Source organism: Electrona antarctica, assembly GCF_951216825.1.
Source record: "Electrona antarctica genome assembly, chromosome: 10".
Classification (NCBI taxonomy): Eukaryota; Metazoa; Chordata; class Actinopteri; order Myctophiformes; family Myctophidae; genus Electrona; species Electrona antarctica.
This window is the reverse complement of record NC_136791.1, coordinates 24,777,231-24,794,121: the sequence shown is the minus strand read 5'-3', so window position 1 is coordinate 24,794,121 and position 16,891 is coordinate 24,777,231. Positions and strand designations below refer to the sequence as shown.

The 16,891-nt window shown below is 46.2% G+C and overlaps 1 protein-coding gene across 1 annotated transcript in view; it reads right to left on the bottom strand.

Annotated features, from left to right (window-relative positions):
* Positions 1–1,569: 1,569 nt before the first annotated feature.
* Positions 1,570–16,891, bottom strand: part of efemp1 (EGF containing fibulin extracellular matrix protein 1) — a 34,076-nt gene continuing 18,754 nt past the window's right edge. Inside the window, exons 5-11 of the mRNA XM_079512990.1 lie at positions 9,150–9,272; positions 8,474–8,593; positions 5,586–5,708; positions 4,990–5,115; positions 3,072–3,198; positions 2,194–2,386; positions 1,570–1,853 (exon numbers count right to left, since the gene is read on the bottom strand). Of these exons, the coding sequence (XP_079369116.1) occupies positions 1,692–1,853; positions 2,194–2,386; positions 3,072–3,198; positions 4,990–5,115; positions 5,586–5,708; positions 8,474–8,593; positions 9,150–9,272 (974 nt within the window). The 3' untranslated portion in view covers positions 1,570–1,691. The remainder of the gene's footprint in view (positions 1,854–2,193; positions 2,387–3,071; positions 3,199–4,989; positions 5,116–5,585; positions 5,709–8,473; positions 8,594–9,149; positions 9,273–16,891) is intronic.

Sequence of the window (16,891 nt, the reverse complement as noted above, 5' to 3'; positions counted from 1 at the left end):
GGGGCTATGTGGTGGTCTAGCTTTGACCAGGCTGTGTCGGGGCTATGTGGTGGTCTAGCTTTGACTAGGCTGTGTTGGGGCTATGCGGTGGTCTAGCTTTGACCTGGCTGTGTCGGGGCTATGCGGTGGTCTAGCTTTGACCTGCAGGCTGTGTTGGGGCTATGCGGTGCAGATGCAGAGAGCATTGGGCTTGGCGTTATATATGTATGCCGGGCTGAAGTCTGCTGTACGAGGAACGCCTGGTTCTCAACGTCGGGTTCAGGGGACCAACGGGAGGTCTAAACAACCGTGAGGTTCAGTGATTCAAGGACCCTCCCACTTTGATATGTATTAGTCCACGGACCCCCGATTTGATAACAATTTATTTTGGGGCGGCCATAGCTGAATGGCTAGAGAGCCAGTTAGTATAAGGTAGGTATAGGTAAGCACGCTGGGCAAGACCTGCGCTGTAGACGGTATAATTTTGGAAGTCGCAGGATTTTGGCGGAAGAACCGCTCAATTAAATTACGTTGAGGCTTTACAAATCAGTTTATATTCTCCGTGAATGAAACAAGTGTTGTGACCAGGCTGTTCTCTCTGCCTTAGGTTGTGACCAGGCTTTTCTCTGTCTTAGGTTGTGACCAGGCTTTTCTCTGTCTTAGGTTGTGACCAGGCTGTTCTCTCTGCCTTAGGTTGTGACCAGGCTTTTCTCTCTGTCTTAGGTTGTGACCAGGCTTTTCTCTCTGTCTTAGGTTGTGACCAGGCTTTTCTCTGTCTTAGGTTGTGACCAGGCTGTTCTCTCTGCCTTAGGTTGTGACCAGGCTTTTCTCTCTGTCTTAGGTTGTGACCAGGCTTTTCTCTCTGTTTTGGGTCGTGACCAGGCTTTTCTCTGTCTTAGGTTGTGACCAGGCTTTTCTCTCTGCCTTAGGTTGTGACCAGGCTTTTCTCTGTCTTAGGTTGTGACCAGGCTTTTCTCTCTGTCTTAGGTTGTGACCAGGCTTTTCTCTCTGCCTTAGGTTGTGACCAGGCTTTTCTCTCTGCCTTAGGTTGTGACCAGTCTTTTCTCTTCGTCGATGAGTAAGGCTGGGACCGAGGCTAGTACTTAGGTAGGTCGTGCTGTTCAGAAAGCCGTAGGGTCCCACTATGATGGTGAGGGATGGGCGGGGGTAGGTGCTGTTTAGAAGCCGTAGGGTCCTGCTATGATGGTGAGCCTGAGCAGAGAGCTGGAGGGGTGAGTTGGGGTAGATAGGTGGCGCTGTTCAGAAGCCTTAGGGTCTGGAGGGTTGGGTGGGGGTAGGCGCTGTTCAGAAGCCGTAGGGTCTGGAGGGTTGGGTGGGGGTAGGCGCTGTTCAGAAGCCATAGGGTCTGGAGGGTTGGGGTAGATAGGTGGCGCTGTTCAGAAGCCATAGGGTCTGGAGGGTTGGGTGGGGGTAGGCGCTGTTCAGAAGCCGTAGGGTCTGGAGGGTTGGGTGGGGGTAGGCGCTGTTCAGAAGCCGTAGGGTCTGGAGGGTTGGGTGGGGGTAGGCGCTGTTCAGAAGCCGTAGGGTCTGGAGGGTTGGGTGGGGGTAGGCGCTGTTCAGAAGCCGTAGGGTCTGGAGGGTTGGGTGGGGGTAGGCGCTGTTCAGAAGCCGTAGGGTCTGGAGGGTTGGGTGGGGGTAGGCGCTGTTCAGAAGCCGTAGGGTCTGGAGGGTTGGGTGGGGGTAGGCGCTGTTCAGAAGCCGTAGGGTCCCACTATGATGGTGAGCCTCAGCAGAGAGCTGGAGCGGTAGTTCATGGTCATGTGGTGCGTGACCATCTCCAGGTCGACTACGTGCTCCCGGGGGCCCGTCAGGGGCTTGGTCATCACCAGCATGGCGCTCACGTTGCTGGAGCGCTGCACGATGGATGGGACACAGAAACAAAACACAAGGTAAGAGTCAGAGACCCTGCGGTTGTGCCGTTTTGCGAAACGAGCATGTAAATATCTGGAAACCACTCGCTTGTATCGTGAATAAGATCAGAGAGGCCTTTAGTTTTCATTTAGTTGGAAAAAAGGTAGTCAGTGAACCTTTTTTGTCATATAATTTTAGTCGAGGGATATTGATGGGGGGGGGGGGGGGGGGTGCAGACGTTGGTCCGACATGCAACAGTCCGACACATGGAACAGTCTGAAAAACAAACACATGAACCCCGACTGATGAACACTTTTAGTGGCAGTAGTACATTTCACTCACCCTGAGGAAAAACTCCCCGGCCTCGTTGCCAGCCTTGATCCTGAAGGTGTTGTGTGTGTTGGAGTAGATGTTGGTGGCCTGGATCTGGAAGATGTCCGCGGGCACCGAGCGCTCCGACTGGATGCTCATGTACTTGTACACGATGGACGGTGTGAGGCCCTGGCACTCCGTCTGAGACCGGCAGATGCAGCGACTGTGAAAAACCATCACAGATGTAGGAATATGTACTCTTGTTATTGTTACAAGTAAATGTCCGGGAAATCAAAATGTACTAGTAAAAGTACAAAAGTATTGGTGTCAAAAATGTACTGTAAAGCTGCTATAAGCTATATGTCAAAATTTCAATTACTTTTTGGTATTCAGTCAGCCAGCAATGAGTAAAACGCTCCCAAAACAAATTGTGGCCCCTAGATGTGTCACAGAGACTAATTTTTTTTTGGAGCGTTTTACTCATTGCTGGCTGACTGGCAATGTTGACATATTATTGCTTATAGCTACTTTAAAAGTATTCGTTATGTTTTTAAATTAAACATTATGGATAATAATCTTTTGATAATAATTTACAAGCTCATAAATGCGTCATGTGTTTTTATTTTGGGTCTAGTCTAGAGCCAGCAATGCGAGCAAGTGAAAAATGAAATCTCATTAGAATTTTTTCCAATGAGACTGTCCTTACGTACCGCAAACGTTTATTGGTTGAGATCTACACGGTGCTATTTATTGGATATTTGATTGGTTCAGGCTACGTCGCAACGCAATGCCCATATCAGGACAGTTCTTCCGCACAATATCGCCGTCGGAACGCTTGCCACTTGCCTGTGTGGATGAGGTGTCACGCACAGAGAATAGAAAAGAAGATAGTAAGGAGGCGAACGTACTTCTCGGAGGTTCGGATGTAGGGCTCCTGGCAGGGGTCTTTGGGGTAACAACGATACCCTCCAAAGTAGTTCCAACACATCTCGTCGTCACGGCACTCGTGGCTTCCTGATTCACACTCGTTTATGTCTGGTGATGGAGAGACAGCCAATCACAAGGCAGAGAGTGGGAGAGAGAGACAGAGAGAGAGAGTGTGAGACAGAGAGAGAGAGAGAGACAGAGAAAGAGAGAGAGAGATAGAGAGAGAGAGAGAGAGAGAGAGAGAGTATGAATTAGTTATCGCACGCACGCACGCACGCACGCACGCACGCGCACACCCCTCGGGCACCTAGATTATGGAATGCTCTACCCGTGCATGTAAGGTTAGCACCATCTGTGCCTGTGTTTAAGTCACTTTTAAAAACTCACCTTTACACAGAATGTTGTTTTTTGGTTTTTTTAACCTTGTACTGTACAGCACTTTGGAACCTTGTTTTGAAAGGTTTTCAGAAAACTTAGGTCAGGATATATATATAGAAGGCGTTTTTAGAATCAGCCTCAGGTCTAAGTAGGTTAAGGAACTCCCCCAGGGAAGCACGCAGGGTCGTATAAGTGCCCCGTGAGCCGACAACACCAGGGAAGACCCCCCGTCCGATGCTCCCACGGCAGACGGGCAGAGAGACCTAAACTGCACCCCTCGCCCTGCTGCAGTACCCCCAGGCCATGAAAACAACCCCATCAAACGCGCTCCAGACCACAGAGGCTATTTCTGGCACAAGCGACCCGGATTCATCCCCCCTCCCTCCCTCCCTCCCTCCATCCCACTACCCCCGAACACACAACACAACGTGCTGGATTCATGGGCCCCGTACAGGCTTGTGAAAGCCTGCACCTGACCAATGACAGGACAGGAACACAGAACAGCCCACCCTTTGAAAAGGAACACCGCACAGAGCTTCAAATGAATCCTACTTCAAGAACATCATCCTCGTATAGCACATAAATCCACAGAGGAGGCCGTTTATAGCTCAACAGTGTGTGTGTATGCGTGCGTGTGTGCGTGCGTGCGTGCGTGCGTGTGTGTGTGTGTGTATATATGTGTGTGTGTGTGTGTGTGTGTGTGTGTGTGTGTGTGTGTGTGTGTGTGTGTGTGTGTGTGTGTGTGTGTGTTTTAGCCCTAACCTTTGCGCTCATTCCACATGACACTATTACTGGAGAGTTGATGTTACTGGAGAGGCTATTAGCCACATAATTTGGGGCGCCTAAGATCAGTGGAATAATCGAGTTATTATAATTGAGTCAAATGAGGAGAATTTCCCTCCCTCCTCCACCCCATGACCTTTTTCTTTCTTTCTTTCCGAAAAACAATGACCTTTTCTTTTTAATACATTTGGAAACTTGAAATGGGACATAATTAGTATACTTTCTACTTTTGGTACATTTAAGTACATTTTGACATTTTGATATACTATACGTTTGTAGTTTCACTCAAGTGCATTTTGAATTCGGGACTTTTATACTAGAGTAGAGTAGTTCTACATTGCAGTATTGATACTTTTACTTAACCCATCCTGGGCGGGAACCCCTTTTGGTGTTTTAAGCATTATGTTATACTTTAGCTATTGAAAAATAGCAGACCTACAAGCTCATAGCGCGGCACCAAGTGCCGCGCTACGAGCTTGTAGGTCGGCTATTTTTGAAAAATCGTGAAAATGTGGCGTCAATCTCTGAATATATATTCTTTCAGAGCGAACGTTTTAAACTCAATAGGAATTTGTGGAGGACAGCGATCCAGGAATCCCGAGTTGGTGTTGGCTAGACCTCACTCTCGCAGCAACTACTACTAACTACTAAACTCAAGAAAACTGTCAGGATTTCAGAATACTTTTTTTTCTTTCAGTCAGGCCTAAATGGGTTAAGTACTTTTCCCCCCCACTGTACCTTGACACAGCAGCAGCCTGGCGCCTTGCAGCTGGTACCCATCTGGACACTCACAGGAGTAACTGCCTGGACTGTTGACGCACTGGTACTGACACATGTAGCTGGAGAAGCCGCACTCATCAATGTCTGAAAGCACACCCACGCACACGCACATGCACACACACATCGTTTTAGTCAACGAAATGAACACTGGGGTGTGTGCGTGCTGTGTGTGTGGGGTGCATGCGGGTGCATGTGTATTGTGTAGATGGCATGCGCGTGCTTGTGCTCACCATGGCAGGTGTGTTGTTGGTGGTGGTGTTGGGGGCCAGCTCAGTGTGTGTGTGTGTGTGTGTGTGTGTGTGTGTGTGTGTGTGTGTGTGTGTGTGTGTGTGTGTGTGTGTGTGCATGTGCGTGTGACCACCTTGGCATGACGTTGTGTCTGGTGCCAGCTCAAAGCCCTGGTCACACTGACAGAGGTGTGTGTGTGTGTGTGTGTGTGTGTGTGTGTGTGTGCGTGCGTGCGTGCGTGCGTGCGTGCGTGCGTGCGTGCGTGCGTGCGTGCGTGCGTGCGTGCGTGCGTGCGTGCGTGCGTGCGTGCGTGCTTGCGTGCCCACCTTGGCATGACGTAGTGTCCGGTGCCAGCTCAAAGCCCTGGTCACACTGGCAGAGGAAGGATCCCATCAGGTTGTAGCACTGGTGTTCACAGGGACTCTGGCCGTCATCACACTCATTCACATCTGCAACAACAACAAGCATCTGGATCATTTACTTCACATTAAAATGAGCTATAGATACAGCTGTGGAAAGAAGATGTTGGCTTGACGGCCCTGAGGAGACCCGAGGCTTTCTTCACCCTCCCAATGACTGATGACTGATTGTGGGGGTTAGCAGAGATGGAGTACTTGTAGAGAGGCTGGGGAATTGGGAATTGGCCTTACTAAATTGGGACTTGAAGGGGAGACATTTTTGTCTTGAAGGAAACATTGTGTAAAATCTGATGTTTTATTTTTGAGTGGTGCAACCACTCCCTTACGGAGCTATGTGTGTGGGTGGGTGGCTGGGTAGCTGGGTAGCTGGCTGGGTATGAGCACGAAAACAACATGGTTGTTTTTCACCACCTGTGCGCAACCTAACGCACACACAAACACACACGCACATATTAACTGTATATATGATGCTTTCGGGTGTGCCAGTATAGTACAGTGACAGTACAGTACAGTAGAGGGTACAGTAGAGGGACTGCCGCACGGTAATTCTGTCATTTCTCAACCATTTTGGACGCAGGGCGGCACACCGGAACCGGCCCGGCCCCCTGGGCACGTTCCTGGGGGTCTGGACCCCCCCCCCCCCCCCCCCCCCCCTACACCCCTGGGGACATGGTAACTCTGTCATTTCTCTACCGTTTCGGACGCAGGGTGGCTCGCCGGAACCGGGCCGGCACCTTAGGGTGCGTTCCTGTGGGTCTGGAACTCAACCCCCCCCCCACCCGGAAACCCCCAAACAGAGTTGCACCACTCACTTTACACAGGTGTGATTTTTTTTTCTAAGAACCTGTGACTTGATGACATTCATACTTGCCCCTGGGCTTCTGTTATAAAACCTAAATAAAAATATTTTGAAAAGAAGTGCTGAAATAAAGTAAAGAAATATCTCAAAATTGTACTTAAAGGGGAATGCACTCATTTTCAACATTTTACTATGTCATTAATATACCTTAGTGTGGAGATAAAAAAAAGTCCCCCCATTCTGTGTTGCCTAGAACTGGACGTCTGAAAAAAAATCACTAACATTATAAAGTACATCTCAGTGACATCATCAAGATGTACTTCATAATGTTAATGACCTCCAGTATAGGCAACACAGCATGGGGGGGACCTTTTTATTATTTCCACACAACAACTCTAAGGTATATTATAGTAAAATTAGTGGAATTAAGTATATACAGTACTTGAGTACATGCACTTAGTTACTTTAAAACACTGAGAACCACTCACGGATACAATCCCACTGAAGATCTATTATTATTTTTGAGTGCCTCTGCATAGCTGGGGGGGGGGGGGGGGGGGGGTGGTTGAGCTGTCGTGAGATTTGATACGCTTAAACATGTTTCATGAATACACAACTCATTGTCATTTCGCTGTCAATGCAAAAAAACCCGAAACATTCCAGCGAGTCATTGTTTGACGTCAGTGGGAGATTTGTTTCCGAGGTTCGGGTTGCGTGTTCCGAGCGGCAGCCAGCCAGCGCACACTTTTGTTTGTTTTGCTTCTCTCTCCATCTGCACTGGAGTAAAATGTTGGCGATAAGAGCAAGACAATTTGCTTTTGATGTTGTGCGTGTGTGTGCGTGCGTGCGTGCGTGCGTGCGTGCGTGCGTGCGTGCGTGCGTGCGTGCGTGCGTGCGTGTATTAATATACTTGGGAGGACCAGATGTCCCCACATGTATAGAAAATCTTGAGAAAGAGACAACTGTGTCTTAATTTTTTTGATCCTCCACTAGAGAGACTTGTTGTTCAATAGTTTTATAGGTTTACATTTAGGAAAAGATTCAGGTTGGCGTTTGGGTTAGGATTAGGCATCTAGGGCACTGTTTACCAAACAGTGGGTCGGGATCCATTTGTGGGTCACGGACAAAAGATGTTGGGTCTCGAGTTAAAATTTCTTTAGCAACATTTGTCCCCTCATAAGTAGATATAATAATATGTGGTGTGTGTGTGTGTGTGTGTGTGTGTGTGTGTGTGTGTGTGTGTGTGTGTGTGTGTGTGTGCGCGCGACCGTGTGCGTGATTACACACGCATCTTTGTAACCAGGATACGCACCTTTGTAACCAGGATATTCATAGCTTTTCCTTCCTTTCTCATGCCTCTGTGCAGGTGCACAGAGGCATGCGAAATGTGTGTGTCTGTGTGTGTGTGTGTGTGTGTGTGTGTGTGTGTGTGTGTGTGTGTGTGTGTGTGTGTGTGTGTGTGTGTGCGTGCAAACATGAAGTCCTTTACAAAATGCACACCTCAGCAGCAAAAAAGGCTACTTTTAAATTACACAGCATTGGAGGAAAATTGTATTATTCTTTTCGCTTTCTTTTTTCCATTTTACGCACGCACGCAAGGTTGCCAGTTCAAACCCGGGCTCCCCCGGAGTTAGTGTCAAAGTGTCCTTGAGCAAGACTCTGAACCCCACATTGTGCTGGTTGGTGCCTTGCATGGTTTCCACCGCCATCAGTGTATGATGAATGTGTGTGTGAATGGGTGAATCTACGTAACGTGCCTTGGATAAAGGCGCTGTATAAATGCACCATTTACCATTTACACAGCGCAAATTAACATAGGAATGAGCCTGTATGCATATCATCATGGGTCCATCGTGTGACCCAGACACCTCTAGGCTCTGGTGTGACCTGCAGGTGTTAAGTGACATGCACGTGACGTCAATACTATAGCGTATACCACCAGAGATCAAATCACCAATGCAACACTGAGTGGAACCGACCCATGCAGCGGACTTACCGATACAGCTGTGGTTGTTGCTGGCCAGCTGGTGCCCTGCGTTGCACTCACAGTAGTAAGAGCCCACCGTGTTCACACAGCGATGCATGCAGTAGTGAGACAGGTTGCACTCGTCTCTGTCTGTGGGAAAACACACACACACACGCACACGCACACACACACACACACACACACACACACACACACACACACACACACACACACACACACACACACACACACACACACACACACACATGCATATGGGCATCCATCAAGCATCACAGAGACTATAGGACTGATCACTTATGATAAAGGTTTTAGGTTGAACCTACGTATACACTTTGTTGATTTCTGACTCAACCTCGCGTCCTAGCACTCACCCCTTCAGTCTCCACCTCGTTAACGATAAAGATAATTTAATGTTTGTGTTGGCACCGTTTGTTTTACATCACCATTACATCACCCTGATCAACATGAGTTTATAGACTTTAATATATTAGCGCCCCTCACTTCACACGGGTGTGATTTTTTTCAACATATTTTCAGATGGGGGTCCGGCGGCCAATTTCAGATACGTTTTGGGGGTCCTTGACATGAAATCGTTTGAGAACCACTGACATAGAAACAGGTTTTTCAGACAACTGTCATGATTCAGTGAAGACATTTAGTAGAGTCTGGTGTCAGCCTGACTCACCCACACACTGGTCCCCGTTCCTCTGGAAGCCGGTGGGACACTGGCAGGTGAACGACCCTCTGGTGTTGTAGCACGTCTGCTCTGGACCGCACGCGTGTCTGCCTGTCGCACACTCGTCTATGTCTGCAACACATGCACACGCACGCACGCACGCACGCACGCAAAAAAAAAACATAATTTTAATTATTTTTCTGCCATCTACGAACATATTCGGCCCCCTAGGCTAGGTATGGCAGGTGCCAACTACGAACATGTTCGTAGACAACCGTATACTCCATATATGAAAGCGCCGACCATCATTTAGCTTGAGAACTTTCTCAAGCTAAATGAGGATATGACAGAAGTTCTCATAATCGGTTCTAGTGATCTGAAATAATCAATAATAAGCATACTTGGCAACCTGACTGTAGAAAGTAACAGTACAGTAAAGAACTCGGGGGTCATTATTGATTCTGAATTTAATTTTAATTCACACATTAATCATGTTACCAAGATTGCCTTTTATCACCTTAGAAATGTTGCACGAATCAGAGCCTATTTGTCATTGGACGATGCAAAAACGCTAATCCACGCCTTTGTTTTTTCTCGGCTTGATTACTGCAATGCACTTTTTTCTGAACTGCCTACTAAAACAACTGACAGATTACAACTTGCGGCAGATTCCAAAATGCGGCAGCCAGAGTTTTAACTAAAACTAAGATGAGAGAACATATTACTCCAGTTTTAGCTTCATTGCACTGGCTTCCGGTTGTTTTTAGGATTGATTTTAAAATTCTTATACTTGTTTATAAAGCTCTCAATGGTCTCGCACCTACTATACCTACATGACTGCCTGCCTAAATATGTCCCAAACCGCCCCCTAAGGTCTTCCACTGCTGGCCTGCTCGCTTTGCCTAAAAAAATGGCAACTAAAAAATACGGGGAAGCAGCTTTTTGCTTCTACGGGCCGACGGCGTGGAACAAACTCCCACTGTACCTTCGACAGGCAGCATCTGTAGACATTTTTAAAGCATAGCTCAAGACCCACTTCTACACTCTTGCTTTTAATTGATCTTTTAATTTTGTGTTATTCATGTCCTCTCTGTAAAGCACTTTTTTCATGTCATGAAAGGTGCTATACAAATAAAGTATTGACATTTTAGCATTGCTCCGGTTGCTATGCAACGCCTCCGTCCCCACCAGCTATGGGATTTTTACATCCAGGCTCCATTTATCTCCATTAAAAGCAGTATCTCTAAAGCTTCGAACGCTGTCCATGGAGAGCCGTCGTGCGAATGATGATGATCGGATTTCATTTGTGACTTTGTCTCGCATCGCGCCGGAAATGTAACCGTTTCTGACGAGAGGTAAACAGTGTGCGCTAATGCTAATGCTAACGATCACTGCTCAACAACAACAGCCCCCTCCTCCTCCCTGATAACCCGGAAATGAAATGGAGGCTCGTTACAATGGTAGTCAATGCCTGGCATAGCTTAGCTGTGCTTATGCTACCACCTACCAGACAGAAACAGTGTTAATGATGTTTACAACATTCCAAATTATTATTATTATTTATTTCAAATGCCTGATGAGTCATCAGGCATTGGTCTCACTTCCATCCTGGACCACAAAGTCACACCTCCACGCAGCCTCCCCCCTCTCCACAAGGAGGGAAGTGCACCAAAGCATTGTGGTCATTGTAGGAATTCAGCAATCCAGTCAAACCCTAGTCCAACACACAGATGTTTCTGGCCATAGGGTGCAAATTTCAAATTGTGCTACTGTTATCTACTACAAATACTATTAACATTGAGTGACATGCAGTTTCTTCCTGTGGTGAAATATCCCTTTAATTGAATTAAAATGTATTGGCTTTCATTTGCAGTTTTCACAGCTTTTGTTGTGGGACTGACTGAGTCAATCAAACTGTACTCACTCAACTCCTACTATACCCTTCCAAGTACGTACCATAGTCAAGGTGGGGTGGTTGGAGGGAGGGGGGGGAGGGGTCGCCTTTTCAGATTGTTTATTTTGGGGGGTCATGGCCTGAAAAACCTTGAAGACGCACGTAGGCACGCACTCAGGCGCGCGCACACACACACACACACACACACACACACACACACACACACACACACACACACACACACACACACACACACACACACACACACACACACACACACACACACACACAGCAGCTGATTAAAGCGAGGGGTCTTCCAGCAGTGGGTGTGGTGGAGAACTGGTAGATCTTATCTCTCCAAGTGTGTGTGTGTGTGTGTGTGTGTGTGTGTGTGTGTGTGTGTGTGTGTGTGTGTGTGTGTGTGTGTGTGTGTGTGTGTGTGTGTGTGTGTGTGTGTAAAATGAGGGTGTTCATTTGGTAAGAAATAACCACAAACACACACACGCACGCACGCACCCACCCACGCACGCACACAGCTCCAGTGAGTCATGGTATGAGAATCAGGTGTTTGATGTTGGTTTGGAAACATCTTAGAAACATCAAACTGCAGCTGAGTCACTGCAGATCACATCCATCATGTTCCACCACACACACTACACACACAAGTGGTGAGTCCTGGGACTCTCAGGGTCACTTGAGGGGGTTCCAAATGGACCCCCTTACAGATCTGTGTTGTTTTTGTCGACTGAAACTAAGACGCAAAATGTTCGTCGAAAACTAAATGGAAAACTAAACGGAAAAATAAGCTGATGACTAAATATATTGACGATTTCGTCAACAAATAAAAACTAGACTAAAATGTTAGGAAGGGACTAGTGGACAAGAGATCCAGTATAAGTCATTTTACACTTGGTTGCATGCTGAAAATAGCCGATCTACAAGCTCACAATGCGTCGCAGAGCTTGTAGATCGGCTATTTTCAGCAAGCGTAAAATATGCCATTACGACGGCATGCAAGGCCCACAAAAAAAATTGTCGACAAAAAACAACTGTAGATTTAGCCGACTAAAATCACATGACATTTAGTCGACTAGCACTAAGGCATTCCAGGTGACTAAAATCACATGACATTTAGTCGACTAGCACTAAGGCATTCCAGGTGACTAAAATGTCACTAAAACTAAATTTGCTGCCAAAAACAACACTGCAGGCAGGTATAGGGATCAAACCCATGGTTGATTTGGTGTTTCAATAAACAACAGGTGAAAAGAAATCACTAGCTAATGAAGTGACACCAAACAATGAACCGACACGTACTGACTGACTGACTGACTGACTGACTGACTGACTGACTGATGTCGAACAACAATAATATACACAGCTGATTACGTATGAGAAACACCTGCGGGGAAGACATGCACATAGAACCGTAACAACTAGAACATGAACATAACAACATAGAAATACAACACCTATAGACCCATTGTGACAGAATATTGGGGTTCAATCTGTGAATGACTATATATGACCAATCACAGTGGTCTCACAGATCTGTGAATGACAATTCCGACCAATCACTGGTCTCCACAGCAACAACATCATCAATGACTCACTTTAAATCACAGAACATCTCTCCAAATCACTGTGAACATCTCCACTATCGCACGCACGCACGCACGCACGCACGCACGCACGCACGCACGCACGCACGCACGCACGCACGCACGCACGCACGCACACCAGCAGTTCTCCTGGGTGGTCTCAGACAACCCATCATAATACAGACAGCCAGTGGGCATCCATATAACAACGTGTCAGACAGCTCAATACCACACACACACACACACGCACACACGCACGCACAAACACACACACACACAATTACGAAACACATCTCGAACGGCTACATTTTAAACCTTTTCAACAACATGATAACCTTCAGCTTCTTATGAATCTGTGTGTGGGTGCGCATGCGTGCGTGCGTGCATGCGTGTGTGCGTGTGTGCGTGCACGCGTGGAAAAGTCAGAGCACAGTACAGTAACTCCCTTCTCTAAACCTTAAAGCTCTCTAAATAAAAGCATATGTTCTACAGTAAATGCAACCCAATATTTTAATTCACAGGAATATCTGGTGGCATCTGAGTGCACTGCACGGTGCCATGTCACCCTCCTTCTGAAAGCCTGAGCATAAACATCACTACAGGCTGGGGGGGGGGGGTGTTTCTTCACCCTAAATCAGGAGTTTACAATGATTTTCAGGCCAAGCATCCTTTAGCTACAGAGAGAAAGATATTAACACTTACAGCGCTAGCATTTTATTGACAAATTATGATATAATTCACGCCAGCATTTTTCCCAGTTTAGCTCTTATTTTGAAAAGCCACATTTCCAGACTTCCGGTAGGGGAGAGCCGCCACGGTTGTAACGCGTCATGGTTGTAAAATGCACGTTATCTCTTGATTGGTCAACGCCATCATGACGCCATCGCGTCAGTATGTGTACAGCAACGTACTCTACGTGCCCAGGAAGTTTGAAGTGTTTACCTTCATCCTACGGGGAATTATTGGCGAAAAACTGACTTTTCTCAAAATGCGTAACATTTTACACCTGGAGTATATGTGGGCTACAATTTTTTTCTTTGATGTTGGTGAATAAAAATCCACATGCATGTCTTCATGCTTATGTTCTTCATTAGTTTGCATCGTGTTTAGACGGAATGCACGTTCATTCTGGTCTGTAAGCAACGTCAGACCAGAACAACTTGCAAAAGTGGGTCAATTGTAACACACGCCTATCCATTAAATACCATTATAAGTCATATTTCCATATTTGACAGATTGGCCAATATTATATGTTCAGTCAGTTGTCTTTCATTACAGAGTGTATTATAAATTAGTTTAGGGTTGTATAACATTGTACAACTCAATCAATCAAACGTTTGTTTAATCAATGTATTTTCCCATTGAACTGACTCAAACGCCCAAACTGGTACACCCGGTACTATTTAATATTTCCCTTATGTTTGATACATTTTCTTATCACATCCATGGTATGAAAACAATGTTAAGGAGTTGCTTCAATTAAATATAATTGCTTTAAGCTGAAAACGATATGTTTAATGGTGTTTTTTAGCGTTGTTACATTTATCACGCATGCCGTTACAATTAATCCGATATGCGCAGCAAATGTAACACTGGAACAGCATCCACGTTCGGTTTAATAATTCCCAAACTGTTTTATCAATTGAAAAACTTGAAGTGGTTTATGGTAGCAGACATGTGTAGGTCCGTTGCCTGAAAATATTACATATGTAGATAAACGGATCGCTGAGTAAAAAAATGAAACGGGAAAAGTGTTACAATCGTGGCGGCTCTCCCCTACTGATCATAAAATAGGAAGTTGAACGATGCCTGGTCAGGTCCTCTGTAGAAAACGGAGCTAAGCCGTGCAGTGGAGGGCTTCACATCATCGGCTCTGTGCCGTGGAATAAACCTTGTTTTGACCAAAAATGCCAAGGAATCATCATCATAATCTTTCGACCGCGGTCGAGATCGTGGATTTCACAATAACACGCCAGACTTCCCGGTCCTTCATTGCCACCCCCAGTTCCTGCTTACTGATGCATGTGTCATGCATGACATCAGGGAACGAGTATAGTTTTCTACCTCTGGTCTGCTTTGAGGCAGGACAGGAAGAAGGGAAGATATAACCTCATTGTCAGCTCTGTAGCAGTGGCCGGCAAACTGTGTTCTTCTGGATCGGACTAGTGAAGAAATACGGGGAAGGTTGCCGTATATTAGATTAGTCGATGGGTGGCTCTTCCAAGACAAATTCTGCGCTCTCATTAGAAGGTGGGTGTAAGTGCCATCCAACCGTTTCTCTAGTTTCTTTGATCTAAGATGGCACGGCCCAGTGTTATGACAACAACAGCTATAGCAACCCGATGCTAACGTAAGTAGCATTATGACTTGATCGATCGAATGCACTATAAAAGCGCAATTGCAGTAGGGCTACGCCAATGGCGTTAAGGGTAGCATTAAATAATAGGCTTCAATTGACGTACATCTAGGCCCACAGGCTCTGCCTTGTCATGGAAAGGTTTGAGAACCACTGATCCATTTACAGTAAACTACCGGCGATTGAGTGATAATTTGTCAAGGGAGGGGATGAGAGACTGCTTATGATATAATCTCTCTCGCTCTCTCTGAAGTTACGCTAGGTTTTTTTCAACAAACAATTATAGCACTTACATGACTCCTTGGAGTTGTTCTCAATCTTTTTCGCGCCAAGGACCTCCAAACGTATATGTATTTGGCGGACACAAGATTTTGTCTTTCAAAAATATTCCAAATTGTTTGCGTTGTGAGCTTAGTGGTTATTATATTCTTCTCAAGTAGCAAACATTCATATACTGTGTAGTGTGCAGGGTTTAAACTGATGATTAATGTAATATGAACACATTTAGCTGGGGACCCCTGGAACCCCTTCAAGGACCCCCTAGGGGTCCCCAAACCCGACATTGAGACCCAGTGTGCAAGCAGCTTTCCCGTCCATGTTGAATGGCTGGGGGAATGACACATCGCTTCACTGGAAGATATGGGAGGAGAGAATGTTCAGAAAGGGTGGAGGCTTTTTTGAAACAAAAAGCTCTTTTCATCATTTCAACCGAGATTTAGTGGTTGTGTGTGTGCATAGTGCGTGTGCGTGTGTGTGTGTGTGTGTGTGTGTGTGTGTGTGTGTGTGTGTGTGTGTGTGTGTGTGTGTGTGTGTGTGTGTGTGCGTGCGTGTGTGTGTGTGTGTGTGATGTCAGAGTTAAACTCCCGGCTTTTCAGGGAGATTAATTCTAAATGACTTGTGGGAGTTAGGGGAGCAATAGGGTTGGCGGGAGCTCAAAGCATGTGTGTGTGTGTGTGTGTGTGTGTGTGTGTGTGTGCGTGCGTGCGTGCGTGCGTGCGTGCGTGCGTGCGTGCGTGCGAGGACATGGATGTGTATTGGACAGTGTGACTGCTAATATTACATTACCCCAAACATAAATAAACAGAAGCCTTACGAGGGTTTGTTACTGTTAAGGATTCAAATTAAAAAGAAGCAAAAACAGCTGCTCTATCAACAGCATGCAATGCAGCCAGTATGGACATTTCTGACGTTGTTGTCAGCTATTGTCCGACGCGGCGTTGGTCGCGTTGTTCCCCTAACCTCATATCAGTCTTAACCGGCCACATAAGTCCCCTAACCTCATATCAGTCTTATCCGGCCACATAAGTCCCCTAACCTCATATCAGTCTTATCCGGCCACATAAGTCCCCTAACCTCATATCAGTCTTAACCGGCCACATAAGTCCCCTAACCTCATATCAGTCTTATCCGGCCACATAAGTCCCCTAACCTCATATCAGTCTTAACCGGCCACATAAGTCCCCTAACCTCATATCAGTCTTAACCGGCATAGTCTTGTAATCTGTATCTTGAATCTTGAACGGTGACGTCATGGACGCAAAACAAATTTCAGTGCAAGCTGACAATAAAGTTGTATGGTATGGTATGGTATGGTATGGTATGGTATGGTATGGTATGGTATGGTATGGTATGGTATGGTATGGTATGTTATGTTATGTATGGTATGGTATGGTATGGTATGGTATGGTATGGTATGGTATGGTATGGTATGGTATGGTATGGTATGGTATGGTATGGTCTTCCATGTCTTTGTCATGTTTACTCTATAGCATTTCAAATCCAACGCTTCATCGCCACTGTCCATCCGCCAGTTCGTTAATCTACGGCTTCCGGGTCAGACAACAACCGAGAAAAAAACCCAACTTATGATCAAAACAAATTCATCAGCTATCAAATCCTT